The 18342-nt window shown below is 49.4% G+C and overlaps 1 protein-coding gene across 1 annotated transcript in view; it reads right to left on the bottom strand.

Annotated features, from left to right (window-relative positions):
• Positions 1–17279, bottom strand: part of OTOF (otoferlin) — a 161696-nt gene extending 144417 nt beyond the window's left edge. Inside the window, exons 1-4 of the mRNA XM_032683676.1 lie at positions 17232–17279; positions 16923–17102; positions 11520–11578; positions 2733–2821 (exon numbers count right to left, since the gene is read on the bottom strand). Of these exons, the coding sequence (XP_032539567.1) occupies positions 2733–2821; positions 11520–11578; positions 16923–17001 (227 nt within the window). The 5' untranslated portion in view covers positions 17002–17102; positions 17232–17279. The remainder of the gene's footprint in view (positions 1–2732; positions 2822–11519; positions 11579–16922; positions 17103–17231) is intronic.
• Positions 17280–18342: the final 1063 nt, after the last annotated feature.

Genomic DNA, 18342 nt, shown 5'->3' with positions numbered 1-18342 from the left:
ATGTCATAGTAGAGATAGTTGTAGTCGTGTGTATAATGTATTGTAGTATTTATTTATACAGTCATTGTAATATATTCCCTTTCCCCCATCCTGAGTCTGGTTGTGTTTTGTCTGGAAAAACCCATCTCACATTAGGTTGAGATGTGGGAGGGGGATGGAGCTAGGGAATTGGATTTTGGGCTATCTCGAACCATGACAATGCGGAGGCCCCAAAATTATTGATCCCTGTCCTGGGTGTGGAAAGACCCACAATTATTGATCCCTGTCCTGGGTATGAAAGACCCACAATTATTGATCCCTGTCCTGGGTGTGAAAGACCCACAATTATTGATCCCTGTCCTGGGTGTGAAAAGACCCAAAATTATTGATCCCTGTCCTGGGTGTGAAAGACTCAAAATTATTGATCCCTGTCCTGGGTGTGGAAAGACCCAAAATTATTGATCCCTGTCCTGGGTGTGAAAAGACCCAAAATTATTGATCCTATTCTTGTGTGGAGCCTTTGGATGTGGAGGCCCCGAAATTATTGATCCCTGTCCTGGGTGTGAAAGACCCAAAATTATTGATCCCTGTCATGGGTGTGAAAGACCCAAAATTATTGATCCCAGTCCTGGGTGTGGAAAGACCCACAATTATTGATCCCTGTCCTGGGTGTGAAAGACCCAAAATTATTGATCCTTCTGGGTGTGAAAGACCCAAAATTATTGATCCCTGTCCTGGGTGTGGAAAGACCCAAAATTATTGATCCTATTCTCGTGTGGAGCCTTTGGATGTGGAGGCCCCACAATTATTGATCCTTCTCTTGGCTCTGGAAGACCCACAATTATTGATCCTATTCTTGTGGGGGGCATTTGAGTGTTGAGGCCCCACAACTATTGATCCCTGTCCTGGGTGTGAAAAGCCCCAAAATTATTGATCCCCGTCCTGGGTGTGGAACATCCACAGCTATTGATCCTTCTCTTGGGTGTGAAAAGACCCCAAAACTATTGATCCTTCTCCTTGGTATGAAAAGACCCACAGTTATTGATCCCTCTCCTGGGTGTGAAAAGACCCCAAAACTATTGATCCTTCTCCTTGGTATGAAAAGACCCACAACTATTGATCCTCCTCCTGGGTGTGAAAAGACCCACAACTATTGATCCCTCTCCTGGGTGTGAAAAGACCCACAACTATTGATCCTCCTCCTGGGTGTGAAAAGACCCCACAATTCTTGCCCCTCCTCTTGCGTGGAACGTTTCCAGCCTGGATTTCCCCCCCCTGGATGAAGCCTGGCTGGGATGGGACACCCTGGGAGATGTGGCCGTGCCTTGGAGCATCTCCCAGCCTGGGAATTCCCGATCCAGGAGCTGGAGGCAGATCCGGGGCTGGTGGCTCTGCTGGGCCGTGTTCATGTGTCTCCCACGTCCCTTTCCATGGGCACATGGATACAGAGCATCCTGGGAATGCTCCCTCACCCCAGAGCCCCTCTGGGCAACCAGTATGAACCAGTTGGCACTGGGACGGGCCAAGGCTCAGCTTTCACCTAATTAGTGCAGGCAGGGAACAAAGAGAGCCCCGGGGCCGTGGCCTGGCTGCTCCCGGCTCCCTCCCTCCCGTATTCCAGGGGGGCCTGGATCAGGTGTCCTGCCTTTATCCAGGGCTTGGATCGATGGCACTGATCGGCTGCACCTGAATTATTCAGGGAGCCCAGGGATCCTCTTTCCAAACCCCCCCTGCCCTCCCTCCTCTCCCTGACTTTGTTTGTCCTTCTCCCCCCCCTCCTCCTCCTCCTCCTCACTCCAGGGCCTGGAGCTGCCTTTAGGATTTCATTTTGTTTTCCTTTCCCCCCCCCCCCCACGTATTCCCTGCGTTCCCTGGAGGGATATTCCCCCGTCCAACCCCGGCCTTGGACACTCCCAGGGATCCAGGGGCAGCCACAGCTTCTCTGGGAATTCCAGCCCAGCCCCTCCCCACCCTCCCAGCCAGGAATCCCTTCCCAATCTCCCCCCCAAATCTCCCCTTTCCCACTGGGATCCATTCCCTGGGGCCTGGCATTCCAGGCCCTGAGCCCAAATCCCTCTCCCGCTCTCCTGGAGCCCCTTCAGGCTCTGGAATGTTCTCCAAGCTCTCCCGGGATCCTTCCCTTCTCCAGCCTGGCCATTCCCAGCTCTCCCAGCCTGGAGCCAGAGCTGCCATTGGATCCATCCCCAGCCCAACTCCTCCCTGGGAAGGAGTTCAGGGAACAAGGGGCTTCCCTGGGAATCTCGGGGCTCAGGGCAGGGTCTCCCTTCCCCTTTCCCACCTTTTCCATCCCCACATTCCAGAAAAACCCCTCTGAGTGGATCCTGAGTGTCCTTTATCCCGGAATGGTTTGGGTGGGAAGGGATTTTAAGGCTCATCCCATTCCATGTTCGGGGACACCTCCCGCTATCCCAGGGAATCCAACCCATCCTTGGACACTCCCAGGGATCCAGGGGCAGCCACAGCTCCTCTGGGAATCACAACCCAAACCCCCTCAGGACTCGTAAAATCCGGGAATCCCGCCCTCGAGGGATCAACCCCCTCCCTTGACAACCCCCCCAAAACACCCCCCTCTCCCACCAATCCCACGGGAACGAACAGCGGCAATCCCGGGAAAAACCCACGGGCCCGGGGGCCACGGGGCTCCCGGCGGGAGCAATCCCGGAATTCCCGAGGCCAGCAGGGGCCCGGGCTGGGAAGGGGAAAGGGAGGGAAGGCCGGGAAGAGGCTCGGACCTGTTGGTGAAGACCTTGCTGTAGTTGAAGACCTGGATCTCCAGCAGCTCGGTGCCGTCGACGTCCGTCCCCAGCGGCCACCGGAAGGTCTGGAATGGGAGCACAGGGACACTCAGGGACATTCCGGGGGGAATAATAGAATAGAATATAATTTAATATAATATAATAAAATATAATATAATATAATATAATATAATATAATATAATATAATTTAATATAATATAATATAATAAATTATAATATAAATATATATATATAGGATAAATGGGTGTGTGTAAAATATGGACAGAAAAGGCAGGCCAAATATATATTTGTAATATGGATATTTATATATAAAAAATATTTATACGTAATACATATTTAGATATTATATATAAAATATATAATATATATTATATATAATATATATAATATATATAATATATATAATATAAATTTACATATTTATATATTATATATAATATATATTTACATATTTTTATATATTTTATATATTGTATATTTTATATAATATATATTTATATATTACATTGGGTAAATGTGTGTGTAAAATATGGACAGAAAAGGCAGGCCAAATATATATTTATAATACAGATATTTATATATAAAAAATATTTATATATAATACATATTTATATATTATATATATAATATATATTTATATATTTATATATTATATATAATATATATTTGCATATTTTATATTATATATAGTATATATTTACATATTTTTATATATTTTATATATTATATATTTTATTTAATATATATTTGTACATAATATATATTTATATATTACATTGGGTAAATGCGTGTGTAAAATATGTACAGAAAAGACAGGCCAAATATATATTTGTAATATGGATATTTATACATAAAATATATTTACATATCATACATATTTATATATTATATATAATATATATTTACATATTTTATATATTTTATATATTATATATTTTATAAAATATATATTTTATATATAATATCACTATATATACATTATATATTTATATATATTATATATATTTTTATAAATTATATATCCATATATGTAATATATATTTATATATATTTTTATATATTAGATATTTCTAGATAATATATATTTATATTTTATATTGGATGATTGTGTGTGTGTAAAATATATGCATAAAAGGCAGGTCAAATATATATTTATAATATAGATATTTATACATAAAATATATTTATATACCATACATATTTATATATTATATATAATATATATTTACATATTTTATATATTTTATATATTATATATTTTATATATAATATCACTATATATACATTATATATTTATATATATTATATATATTTTTATAAATTATATATCTATATATGTAATATATATTTATATATTTTTTTATATATTAGATATTTGTAGATAATATATATTCATATTTTATAGTGGATGATTGTGTGTGTGTAAAATATATGCATAAAAGACAGACCAAATATATATTTATAATATAGATATTTTTATATATAATATATATCTATATATAAAATAAATTTATACATATATTTATATATTATATATATTTGTACATAATATATATTTATATATTACATTGGGTAACTGTGTGTGTAAAATATGTACAGAAAAGACAGACCAAATATATATTTATTATATAGATATTTATACATAAAATATATTTTTAATAATACATCTTTATATATTATATATAATATATATTTACATATTTCATATTATATAAAATATATATTTACATATTTTTATATATTTTATATATTATATATTTTATATAATATATATTTTATATATAATATCACTATATATACGTTATATATTTATATATCATATATATTAAATATATTTTTCATAAATTATATATCTATATATAATATATATTTATATCAATTTTTATATATTATATATTTGTATATAATATATATTTATATATTACGTTGGATAAATGGGTGTGTGTAAAATATGTACAGAAAAGACAGGTCAAATATATATTTATAATATAGATATTTTTATATATAATATATATCTATACATAAAATATATTTATACATGTATTTATATATTATAAATATTTGTATAAAATATATATTTATATATTACATTGGGTAAATGTGTGTGTAAAATATGTACAGAAAAGACAGGTCAAATATATATTTATAATATAGATATTTTTATATATAATATATATATGTATAAAAAATATATTTATACATATATTTATGTATTATATATATTTGTACATAATATATATTTATATATTACATTGGGTAAATGTGTGTGTAAAATATGTACAGAAAAGGCAGGCCAAATATATATTTATAATATAGATATTTTTATAGATTATATATCTATATGTAATACATATTTATATCAATTTTTATATATTATATATTTGTATATAACATATATTTATATATTACATTGGATAAATGTGTGTGTATGTGTAAAATATATACATAAAAGATAGGCCAAATATATATTTATTTTATATATATATATATATATAAAACACATATATTTATATATATATATATATATAACCTATATTTATATATAATATATATTTATGTATAACATATATTTTTATATATATAAAACATATTTATATATAATATATATTTATGTATAATATATATTTATATAGCATATGAAATATATATTTACATATTTTATATATATTATATTATATAATTTTATATAATATATATTTTATATATTATACACTTATATATATTTTATATATTTATATATAATATATTATATATTTATATATAATATGTATTTATCTATCTTATATATAGTATATATAAGATATATTTATAGATTTATATATATATTTATACATATATTTATATATGTTATATATATTTATATATTTTATATATATTTATATATTTTTACATATTATATGTTTATATAAAATACGTATTTTTATATGTTATTTATGTACATATATTTTATATATTACATATATGCATAATAATACTCGTACATTATATACCTATAAATATATGCATAATATATATATTTATATAAATACATGTTTGTACAATTATATTATTATATAAGTATATAAGCAATATTCTGTAACATTGTGTTATTGCACATAATTATATAAGTAATATTAAAAAGCACTGTATTATTAGACATAATTATATAAGTAATATTAAAAAGCACTGTATTATTAGACATAATTATATAAGTAATATTAAAAAGCACTGTATTATTAGACATAATTAAATAAGCAGTATTTTATAACATTGTATTATTATACATAACTACATAATTAATATTATAAACCCTTCCCTTGTTATATAAAATTATATATTCTGTGTATAATATACAATTAGAACCTAGAGTCATAATTCTATATTATATATAATTACATTGTGACTCACATTTATTTACAGACACATATATAAATATAAATATAAGTATTTATATATATATATAAATATAAATATAAATATAAATATAAATATAAATATAAATATAAATATAAATATAAATATAAATATAAATGTAAATATAAATGTAAATATAAGTATAAATATAAGTATAAATATAAGTATAAATATAAGTATAAATATAAGTAGATATAAATATATTTACAGACACATAAATCCATTTTATATTTGTTAAACCGTCCCCCACATCTCTCCCACACCCGGGTCCGTGTGTTTGCACCCACGGATGTACCAATATATTGAGATTTTCATGGGAAGCATGAAGGGTTTTTTATGGGAAAAAGGATCCCGGGAGAGCTTGGAGAACATTCCAGAGCCTGAAGGGGCTCCGGGAGAGCGGGAGAGGGATTTGGGATCAGGGCCTGGAATGACAGGAGCCAGGGAATGGATCCCAGTGGGAAAGGGGAGATTTGGGGGGGAGATTGGGAAGGGATTCCTGGCTGGGAGGGTGGGGAGGGGCTGGGCTGGAATTCCCAGAGAAGCTGTGGCTGCCCCTGGATCCCTGGGAGTGTCCAAGGAAAGGTTGGATTCCCCGGGATAGCGGGAGGTGTCCCTGAACATGGAATGGGATGAGCCTTAAAATCCCTTCCCACCCAAACCATCCCGGGATTCCAAGATGAAGGACACCCAGAATCCACTCAGAGGGATTTTTATGGGATGTGGGGATGGAAAAGGCAGGAAAGGGGAAGGGAGACCCTGCCCTGAGTAACCTGGGATGTTGGGAGGTGTCCCTGGACATGGAATGGGATGGGATTTAAGGTCTCCTCCCACCAAAACCATTCCAGGATTCCAGGATAAAGGACACTCAGGAATCCAGTCAGAGGGGTTTTTCTGGAATGTGGGGATGGAAAAGGCGGGAAAGGGGAAGGGAGACCCTGCCCTGAGCCCCGAGATTCCCAGGGAAGCCCCTTGTTCCCTGAACTCCTTCCCAGGGAGGAGTTGGGCTGGGGATGGATCCAATGGCAGCTCTGGCTCCAGGCTGGGAGAGCTGGGAATGGCCAGGCTGGAGAAGGGAAGGATCCCGGGAGAGCTCGGAGAACATTCCAGAGCCTGAAGGGGCTCCAGGAGAGTTGGAGAGGGATTTGGGCTCAGGGCCTGGAATGACAGGAGCCAGGGAATGGATCCCAGTGGGAAAGGGGAGATTTGGGGGGGAGATTGGGAAGGGATTCCTGGCTGGGAGGGTGGGGAGGGGCTGGGCTGGAATTCCCAGAGAAGCTGTGGCTGCCCCTGGATCCCTGGGAGTGTCCAAGGCCGGGTTGGATTCCCCGGGATAGCGGGAGGTGTCCCTGATCATGGAATGGGATGGGATTTAAGGTCCCTTCCCACCCAACCCATCCCAGAGTTCCATGGAATGATCCCTGAGTCGCTCCCGGTGGAGCCACATTTAAAACCCTGCCGGGGAATCGCTGATCCAGCCGCATTCCCGGCGGGAATCGCGGGCTCTCCGGAGCCAACGCTCCCTTCCCAGCTATTTTTGTGCCCTTTTTAATTCCCTTGTGCTGAGTCGGGGAAGGAAACGGGAGAAAAACCCCGGAATAGAAGAGGAAGAGCAGCGGGATGGATCCCAAATTCCCACCCCGGGAGCCAGCCCAGCCCCGCCCTTCCCCGCCCGTTCCCTCCGGCCGCTCCCATTCCCCATTCCCAGGGATTGGATCGGTCCACAAGGGCAGCAGCGATCCCAAAATTATTGGGATCAAGGAGGGGTTTAGGTCGGAAAAGCCCCCGGAGTCCAACCGGCAGCGCCGAGGCCACCCCTGAGCCGTGTTCCCAAGGGCCACTTCCACAGGGATTTTCCATCTTCCCAGGGATAAGGACTCCCCAAACCTCCCCCTGCTGCCACCAGGCCCAGCAGGGATCGTTCCCTTTGGGAGAAGCTGCTCCTCCAGGATCAGGAATTCCGGCTCTTCTGAGCTGGAGACGGGAAGCCCGAGCACCGGGGACAAGATTCCTGCCGGGATCCTCCCGGTGCTTCCCAGTGTTTTGTGGAGCCTCAGCAGCTCCACGGAGCTGGGAAGGGGCTGGAGAACTGGGAATGGCTGAGGGAGCTGGGAAGGGGCTGGAGAACTGGGAATGGCTGAGGGAGCTGGGAAGGGGTTGGAAAACCTGGAATATCTGAGGGAGCTGGGAAGGGGCTGGAGAACTGGGAATAAGGGAGCTGGGAAGGGGCTGGAGAACCTGGAATATCTGAGGGAGCTGGGAAGGGGCTGGAAAACAGGGAATGGCTGAGGGAGCTGGGAAGGGGCTGGAGAACAGGGAATGGGAATGGCTGAGGGAGCTGGGAAGGGGTTGGAGAACAGGGAATATCTGAGGGAGCTGGGAAGGGGCTGGAGAACCTGGAATAAGGGAGATGGGAAGGGGGTGGAGAACCAGGAATATCTGAGGGAACTGGGAAGGGGCTGGAGAATAGGGAATAAGGGAGCTGGGAAGGGGCTGGAGAACAGGGAATGGCTGAGGGAGCTGGGAAGGGGTTGGAAAACTGGGAATATCTGAGGGAGCTGGGAAGGGGTTGGAAAACTGGGAATGGCTGAGGGAGCTGGGAAGGGACTGGAGAACCTGGAATAAGGGAGATGGGAAGGGGCTGGAGAACCAGGAATATCTGAGGGAACTGGGAAGGGGCTGGAGCAGCAGGAATGGCTGAGGGAGCTGGGAAGGGGCTCATCCTGGAGAAAAGAGGGATCAGGAGGGACCTTTTCCCACCCCACAACTCCCTGCCAGGGGTCCCAATTCCCAGGGAAGAAGGGACAGGAGGAGAGGGAATGACCTCCAGCTGGGCCAGGGTGGGATACTGGGAACAATTCCCGCATGGAAAGGGCTGTCAGGCCCTGGAATGAACTTCCCAGGGCAGGGCTGGAGTCGTCATTCCCGGAGGGATTTCCAATCCCTGTGGATGTGGCCCTTGGGGACACGGATCCGTGCTGGCCTTGGCAGTGCTGGGAATGCTTGGATTCCGTGATCCCGGAGGGATTTTCCAACCTGACCCATCCCTAAGGATCCTGTGCCATCCCGGCGCCGTCCCAGCTCCCCCCAATTCCCTGGAATGTCCAGGCCTGGAATCTTTCCTGCTCCCCCAAACCCGACTGGGAGCGCGACCCTGAGGGATTTTGGGAGCCCCTCCCGAGTCTCTCCCCCGGACGCAGCTCCTGCTCTGGGGGGGGGGGTTTTAACCTTCCTTGGAAAAAATTCCGTCCTCTCCTCGCTGCGTGGCCGATTCCGGGGTTTCTCGGGAAGCAAAATAACGGATAAGGGGCTTTGGGAAGTGCAGCGGCTGGAAAAGCTCCCGGGGATCCCACGGAACAGCCGGGCCGAGACCTTCCTGCATCCAGGGATTTTCCAGCCCCGGCCCATCCGCTGCTCCCACGGGAAACCCCAGGGAAGATATTCCCACCTGGAATATGCCCTGGAACATCCCAGGAGCTCCCCTGCCCAATTCCAGCTCCGGAGGGACCCCCCTGCCCAGAGCCACTGCTGGAATTCGGGAGTTCTGCCCGAAATCCCGGGAAAGGCAAAGCCAGGGGAGTTTGTGCGGCGCTCAGAAATCAGGGAATCCTGAGGGCTGGAAAAGAGCTCTGAGATCTCCGGGCCCAGCCCTTGGTCCATCCCTTCCTGGTGCAGCCCCAGCTTTCCGGGGCCGGGCTTTGGAAAAGGGGCTGGGGTGGGAATTCTGCTGCAAATTCCCTGGATTTGGCTCAATTGGTCAGGAAAGAACGTGGAGGTTGGTGCTTTGGGGCTTAAAAATCAGGGTTTCCTTTCTCCTTTCCTTCCCTTTCCTCTTTCCTTTCCCTTCCTCCTTTCCTTTCCCCTTTCCTTACTCCTTTCTCCTTTTCCCTTTCCTTCCCTCTTTCCTTTCACTTTTCCTTTCCTTTCTCTTTCCCCTTTCTTTTCCTTTCCCTTCTCCTTTCCACTCCCTTTCCCTCTCCTTTCTCCTTTCTCTTTCTCCTTTTTTTCCCCCCTTTCCTTACTCCTTTCTCCATTTCCCTTTCTTTTCCTTTGCCTTCTCCTTTCCTTTCCATTCCCTTTCCCTTCCATTCCCTTTCCCTTCCATTCCCTTTCCATTTCCTTTCCATTCCCTTTCCCTTCCATTCCCTTTCCCTTCCATTCCCTTTCCATTCCCTTTTCCTTTCCATTCCCTTTCCCTTCCATTCCCTTTCCCTTTCCTTTCCATTCCCTTTCCTTTCCATTCCCTTTTCCTTTCCTTTCCTTTCCATTCCCTTTTCCTTTCCTTTCCTTTCCATTCCCTTTTCCTTTCCTTTCCTTTCCATTCCCTTTTCCTTTCCTTTCCTTTCCATTCCCTTTTCCTTTCCTTTCCCTTTCCCCTTTCCTTTCCATTCCCTTTTCCTTTCCATTCCCTTTTCCTTTCCATTCCCTTTTCCTTTCCATTCCCTTTTCCTTTCCATTCCCTTTTCCTTTCCATTCCCTTTTCCTTTCCATTCCCTTTTCCTTTCCATTCCCTTTTCCTTTCCATTCCCTTTTCCTTTCCATTCCCTTTTCCTTTCCATTCCCTTTTCCTTTCCATTCCCTTTTCCTTTCCATTCCCTTTTCCTTTCCATTCTCTTTTCCTTTCCATTCCCTTTCCTTTCCATTCCCTTTTCCTTTCCATTCCCTTTTCCTTTCCATTCCCTTTTCCTTTCCTTTCCATTCCCTTTCCCTTTTCCTTTCCATTCCCTTTCCTTTCCATTCCCTTTTCCTTTCCATTCCCTTCCCTTTCCATTCCCTTTCCCTTCCATTCCCTTTCCCTTTCCTTTCCATTCCCTTTCCTTTCCATTCCCTTTTCCTTTCCTTTCCATTTCCTTTTCTTTCCATTCCCTTTTCCTTTCCTTTCCATTCCCTTTCCTTTCCATTCCCTTTTCCTTTCCTTTCCATTTCCTTTCCTTTCCATTCCCTTCCCTTTCCTTTCCATCTCCTTCTCCTTTCCCTTCCACTCCCTTCTCCTTTCCCTTCTCCCCAGGAAGGATCCCTGAGGTCAGAAAAGCCCCCCAGGAAGGAGGAATTTCCCCCCAGCCCCCCCCAGGGAAGGAAAAGCTGAGCCAGGAGCCCAGCAGGATTTTCCCAGCGGACACCACCTTTTTTTTCCTGAACGTTCAGCGCCAAAACCACGGAATTTTGACCCGTTTTTTTTAACTAATCCCCCCCGAGGGAATCACCATTCCCACCCCACAGCCGAGGATCCCACTCCCAGGAGAAATCCCAAAACGGACGCAACACACTTAAACCGGGGGGAAGGGGGTTGTTCACCCGGCCAGGGAGCCCCTGGAATTCCCCCCGGAGCGGGAATTCCCGGGATAAAAGGACAGGAGAAGCCCCCTCACCTCGTCAAAGCGCGCCTCGTCCTCGCAGTTCTCCAGCACCCGCGTGTAGAAGGAGAGCCCTGGGGAGGGAAGAGCAGGGAAAAACACGTGGATTCCGGGAAGGGGGAGTCCAGGAGACCCCGGGATTGGGATCTGCGGGAGGCTGGGAAAAGGTGGAGGTGGGAATGGGGAGGGGAAAAGGGGAGCAGGGGGAGGTCACTGCCCAGCCCGGGGTGGGGGTCGATCCCGGTCCAGCTCCCACCCTCGGGCACCAAACGCCTCATTAACCCGCCCCGAGGGCTCATTAAGCCCTGAAGGGTAATTAAGGTTTGCTCTGCAGGGTAATTAAGGTTCCCCAGGGAGAGCTGGAGAACATTCCAGAGCCTAAAGGGGCTCCAGGAGAGCGGGAGAGGGACTGGGGACAAGGCATGGAGGGACAGGACACAGGGAATGGATCCCAGTGCCAGAGAGAGATGGGAGATTGGGAAGGGATTCCCGGCTGGGAGGGTGGGGAGGGGCTGGGCTGGAATTCCCAGAGAAGCTGTGGCTGCCCCTGGATCCCTGGGAGTGTCCAAGGCCGGGCTGGATTCCCTGGGATAGCAGGGGGTGTCCCTGCCCATGGAATGGGATGGGATTTCAGGTCTCCTCTCACCCAAACCATTCCAGGATTCCACAGGCAGGGGGTGTTACCTGGGAGAAGCCATTCCAAGGGGGACAATCTCCCCCCAGAATACGTCTCCTAAGGGCAGGATTTGACATTCCAAGGCTGGGGGTCCTCCCTATCCCGTCCCCTCCCAACCCAGGAGCATCCAGGTGCTGTTTCCTTCCAGCCACATCATTCCCTGTTTCCTTCCTGCCTGTCATTCCCTGTTTCCTTCCAGCCCCGTCATTCCCTGTTTCCTTCCAGCCAAATCATTCCCTGTTTCCTTCCAGCCACACCATTCCCTGTTTCCTTCCAGCCACATCATTCCCTGTTTCCTTCCAGCCACATCATTCCCTGTTTCCTTCCAGCCCCGTCATTCCCTGTTTCCTTCCAGCCCCGTCATTCCCTGTTTCCTTCCAGCCAAATCATTCCCTGTTTCCTTCCAGCCCCATCATTCCCTGTTTCCTTCCAGCCCCGTCATTCCCGGAGGGATCCGTGAGTGATGTCCCTCATTAACACCAATCCAGGAGGAATCCTGGCAGCCCTTTGGGAGCCCTCAGGGATCAATTAGCGACAGTTCCCTAATTGCTCTGGGACACAACTCCCCTCCTCCATAAATCCTGGACTAGGAGCGGGAATTCCCGTGGGAAAGGGACTCTGTGGGAGCTCAGACCCTTCTGGGCCACTGGAGTGTCCCCAAAACGGGCTGGATGCAGGAATTTCTCCGTTTTCCTGCTTTTCCCCTAAAGCCAGATGGGAAAATAAAATATTCCCAGGGAATCCCTGGTTTCTGGAAGCCCATCCCTGGTTTGGTTCCCTCTGTGGAGCAAAAGGGGGGGAGAGAGCTCCGACCACAACAGATCCAGGGATTTGGGACCCTTTGGCATCACCAGCATCCCAAACCATTGCCAGATCTCCCAGAGCTCCAACCACAGCAGATCCAGGGATTTGGGGCCCTTTGGAATCACCAGCATCCCAAACCATTGCCAGATCTCCCAGAGCTCCAACCACAACAGATCCAGGGATTTGGGGCCCTTTGGAATCACCAACATCCCAAACCATTCCCAGAGCTCTCAGAGCTCCAACCACAACAGATCCAGGGATTCGGGGCCCTTTGGAATCACCAACATCCCAAACCATTCCCAGAGCTCTCAGAGCTCCAACCACAACAGATCCAGGGATTCAGGACCCTTCGGCATCACCAACATCCCAAACCATTCCCAGAGCTCTGACCACAACAGATCCAATGATTTGGGGCCCTTTGGAATCACCAACATCCCAAACCATTCCCAGAGCTCCAACCACAACAGATCCAGGGATTTGGGGCCCTTCGGAATCACCAACATCCCAAACCATTCCCAGAATTCCCAGAGCTCCAGTCACAACAGATCCAGGGATTTGGGGCCCTTTGGAATCACCAACATCCCAAACCATTCCCAGAGCTCCAACCACAGCAGATCCAGGGATTTGGGGCCCTTTGGAATCACCAGCACCCCAAACCATTGCCAGATCTCCCAGAGCTCCAACCACAACAGATCCAGGGATTTGGGGCCCTTTGGAATCACCAACATCCCAAACCATTCCCAGAGCTCTCAGAGCTCCAACCACAACAGATCCAGGGATTCGGGGCCCTTTGGAATCACCAACATCCCAAACCATTCCCAGATCTCCCAGAGCTCCAACCACAACAGATCCAGGGATTTGGGGCCCTTTGGAATCACCAACATCCCAAACCATTCCCAGAGCTCCAACCACAACAGATCCAGGGATTTGGGGCCCTTCGGAATCACCAACATCCCAAACCATTCCCAGATCTCCCAGAGCTCCAACCACAACAGATCCAGGGATTTGGGGCCCTTTGGAATCACCAACATCCCAAACCATTCCCAGAATTCCCAGAGCTCCAGTCACAACAGATCCAGGGATTTGGGGCCCTTTGGAGCTGCTGCAGCATCCCCAACATCCCAAACCATTCCCAGAGCTCCAACCACAGCAGATCCAGGGATTTGGGGCCCTTTGGAATCACCAGCATCCCAAACCATTGCCAGATCTCCCAGAGCTCCAACCACAACAGATCCAGGGATTTGGGGCCCTTTGGAATCACCAACATCCCAAACCATTCCCAGAGCTCTCAGAGCTCCAACCACAACAGATCCAGGGATTCGGGGCCCTTTGGAATCACCAACATCCCAAACCATTCCCAGATCTCCCAGAGCTCCAGTCACAACAGATCCAGGGATTCAGGACCCTTCGGCATCACCAACATCCCAAACCATTCCCAGAGCTCTGACCACAACAGATCCAATGATTTGGGGCCCTTTGGAATCACCAACATCCCAAACCATTCCCAGATCTCCAACCACAACAGATCCAGGGATTCTGAGCCCTTTGGAATCCCCAACATCCCAAACCATTCCCAGATCTCCCAGAGCTCCAACCACAGCAGATCCAGGGATTCGGGGCCCTTCGGAATCCCCAGCATCCCAAACCATTCCCAGATCTCCAGTGGAGAACCGGGAGAGTCCCAAAGGCAAAGCTCGACCCTTTCCCATCTTCCCAGGGCACAGGAATCCCCTCGGGAATTTGGGGAGTCCAATCCAGCGCCGTGGTGGGAGAGGAATCCCGGATATTCCGGGGTGGGAATGGATTTTGGCCCCCGTGCAGGGGCAGATCCCGCCTTTCCCGTCCCCTTCCAGAGCGGGATAACCTCCCCTCTCTCCCTGGTTGCTCCCACGGATCCCGAATTCCCGTTGCTCCCGTCTGCAAACACCCTGGGAGCCCCAGAATTCCCGGGAGAAGGGGAGCAGCGTCATTCCCTCACCATCCCACACACTGTCAGCCACACTGTCATGCTTCCCTCTGGGATCTGTCAGCCTTGGGAATGCTTCCCTGTGGGATCGGTCAGCCTCGGGAATGCTTCCCTCCGGGATCTGTCAGCCTCGGGAATGCTTTCCCGTGGGATCTGCCAGCCTTGGGAATGCTTCCCTCCGGGATCTGCCAGCCTCGGGAATGCTTCCCTCTGGGATCTCTCAGCCTCGGGAATGCTTCCCTGTGGGATCTGTCAGCCTCGGGAATGCTTCCCTCCCTCGGGAATGCTTCCCTCCGGGATCTGCCAGCCTCGGGAATGCTTCCCTCCGGGATCTGTCAGCCTCGGGAATGCTTCCCTCCGGGATCTGCCTCCCTCCTCTCCCACCTGAGCTGAGCAAACTCCCACTCCGGGAGCTCTGGGAGCAGCGGGAGTGTGCAGGGAGACACTGGGAGCAGCGGGAATGTGCAGGGAGACACTGGGAGCAGCGGGAATGTGCAGGGAGACACTGGGAGCAGCGGGAATGTGCAGGGAGACACTGGGAGCAGCGGGAATGTGCAGGGAGACACTGGGAGCAGCGGGAATGTGCAGGGAGGCGGTGCAGCCCTGGAAAAGCCTCTCCCGGGGAATTTTACAGGGAGACCCCTCCCCTGCCGGGGTCATTTTGGGGGTGCAGAGCCCGGGATGGGCGTGGATTTGTCTCCTCGTGTCCAAATGGGAGCTCAGGGATCCCAGAATCCTGGAATGGTTTGGGTGGGAAGGGACCTGGATCTTGTATCCATGGGCACGGACACTTCCCGCTGTCCCGGGTGGCTCCAGCCCGGCCTTGGACAATTCCAGGGATCCAGGGGCAGCCACGGCTCCTCTGGGAATTCCAGCCCAGACCCCCCAGCCGAGAATTCCTTCCCAAAATCCCCCCGGCAGCGGGAAGCCGTTCCCCCCTTGTCCCGTGCAGGTGCCCAAAGCCGGGATGGATCCTGCCTTTCCCGCAGGGATTTCGGGTTGGACTCGGGACCGGGAACGTTCGGAACTGGAAATCTGGGTCCTCCCAGGGCTCGCTGGGAAAACCCACAGTGGCCTTTTCCCCCCTTTTTCCAGGGATTAGGGAGGGGGCTCAGGGCTGGGATTGCTCCAGGCTCCCACCTCTTCCCGGGAATGTCACCGCTGCTGGGAGGTGGGACGGGGAAACGAGGGTTAATTGTCCCTTTTCCACGATTCCCGCTCGTTCAGGGGGAAGCGCAGGGGAGGCTCTTCCAGGCAGCCTGGGAGCTGCTCCAGGCGGCGCTGGAATTACCTGTTCCCTCGCTCTCCCAGCGCTGGAATTGCTGTTCCCGACCTCATCCCACACCCGCCTCTGCCTCGGATTCCCTCCCTGGAGCGGGGATCCAGCGCCGCGCTGGGAGCCCCCCCCCGACCTGTCCCAGCCCCTCGGGAAGGGGTCGGGAAAGCTCCGGGAAAGCTCCGGGAAAGCTCCGGGAGCCGCCGAGGGGCCAAAACCCCGCGGAGGTTTTCACTCCTTCCGCGCGCTTCCCGTGGAAAAAAAGCTTCGGAGCGGCCGCAGGGCTGCGGCATTCCCGGAGAAATCCCGGCTCCGGGGTCCCGGCGCGAGGCGGGATCTGTCCCGGGCCCATCCCGGGGGACACTCGGTGGCCCGGCTCGGCCACCCCACCGCGCCGGGAGCTCCCTCCCTCCCTCCCTCCGCCGGGAATTTCCCCCCCGGGGCTTCACCCGCTTTCCCCGGGGTGAATCCCGGGATGATTCCCGGGATGATTCCCCCCACCCCGGGCGGGGAGGGGAAGCCGCGGTGCTCAGAGGACCCCCGGGAGCGCAGTTTCGGGGGGGAGGGGGGGGGCTCCCACGGGAGAAGGGGGTGCGCAGCCCATCCCGGTGTCCCCATCCCACCCCCCTGAGCCGCGGGGGGGGATGAGGCGGGGGCGGGGACCCCCCAAAATCCCTCCCGAGCCCCCCCCCGTACCTCGGAAGGCCGCCTTGGCGATGCGGTCGGCTCTGCCGCGGAGCCCGCACACGGTGCGGAGGTGCAGCTGCAGGGCCATGCCGGGGACGGGCCGGGGCCGCGGGACGCGCTCGGGGCCGGGACGGGGCCCGGGACGGTGCTCGGGGCCCGCGGAGGGGCCCCAGTCCCGGTGCTCGGTGCCTGGCTCCCGGTGCTCGGTGCCTGGCTCCCGGTGCTCGATGCCTGGCTCCCGGTGCGGGATCCGGCTCCAAGGGCTCGGTTCCCGAATCCCGGTGCTCGGTTCGGTGCCTGGCTCCCGGTGCTCGGTACCTGGCTCCCGGTGCGGGATCCGGCTCCCGGGGCTCGGTGCCTGGCTCCCGGTGCTCGGTGCCTGGTTCCCGGTGCTCGGTGCCTGGTTCCCGGTGCTCGATGCCTGGCTCCCGGGGCTCGGTGCCTGGCTCCCGGTGCGGGATCCGGCTCCCGGGGCTCGGTGCCTGGCTCCCGGTGCTCGGTGCCTGGCTCTGGGTGCGGGATCCGGCTCCCGGGGCTCGGTGCCTGGCTCCCGGTGCGGGATCCGGCTCCCGGGGCTCGGTGCCTGGCTCTGGGTGCGGGATCCGGCTCCCGGGGCTCGGTGCCTGGCTCTGAGTGCGGGATCCGACTCCCGGTGCTCGGTGCCTGGCTCTGGGTGCGGGATCCGGCTCCCGGGGCTCGGTGCCTGGCTCCCGGTGCGGTGCTTGGTGGAGGTTCGCGGTGCCCGGTTCGTTGCCTGGCTCCCGGGGCTCGGTGCCCGAATCCCAGTGCCCGGTTCGGTGCCTGGTTCCCGGAGCTCGGTGCCCGAATCCCGGTGCCCGGTTCCCGGTGCTCGGTGCCTGGGTCCCGGTGCTCGGTTCGGTGCCTGGGTCCCGGTGCTCGGTGCCCGAATCCCGGTGCTCGGTGCCCGAATCCCGGTGCTCGGTTCGGTTCCCAGTTCGCGGTGCGGTGCCCAATTCTCAGTTCGGTTCCCGGTGCAGTGCCCGGTTCCCGGTTCGGTGCCCGGTTCCTGCTTCCGTGCCCGGTTCCCAGTGCAATGCCCGGTGCTCGATGCAGTTCCCGGTTCAGGTGTCCGGTTCCCGGTGCTGGTGTCCCCGCCGCGCTCCGGAGCGCGGTGCAGAGCTCAGAGCCCGGTGCGGAGCTTCCCCCCTCCCAGCGCTCAATTATTCAACAGCTGGGCCGCCTCTCCCCTCCTCCTCCTCCTCCTCCTCCTCCTCCTCCTCCTCCTCCTCCTCCTCCTCTCCCTCCTCTCCCTTCTTCTCCCTTCTTCTCCTCCTTCTCCTCCTTCTCCTCTCCCTCCTCTCCCTCCTCTCCCTTCTCTTCCTCCTCCTCCTCCTCCTCCTCCTCCTTCTTCTCCTTCTTCTCCTCCTCCTCCTTCTCCTCCTTCTCCTCCGTCTTCTCCTCCTCCTCC

The sequence above is a fragment of the Chiroxiphia lanceolata genome, chromosome 3 (genome assembly GCF_009829145.1).
Source record: "Chiroxiphia lanceolata isolate bChiLan1 chromosome 3, bChiLan1.pri, whole genome shotgun sequence".
Taxonomy (NCBI): Eukaryota; Metazoa; Chordata; class Aves; order Passeriformes; family Pipridae; genus Chiroxiphia; species Chiroxiphia lanceolata.
This window is presented reverse-complemented; position numbering and strand designations above follow the sequence as displayed.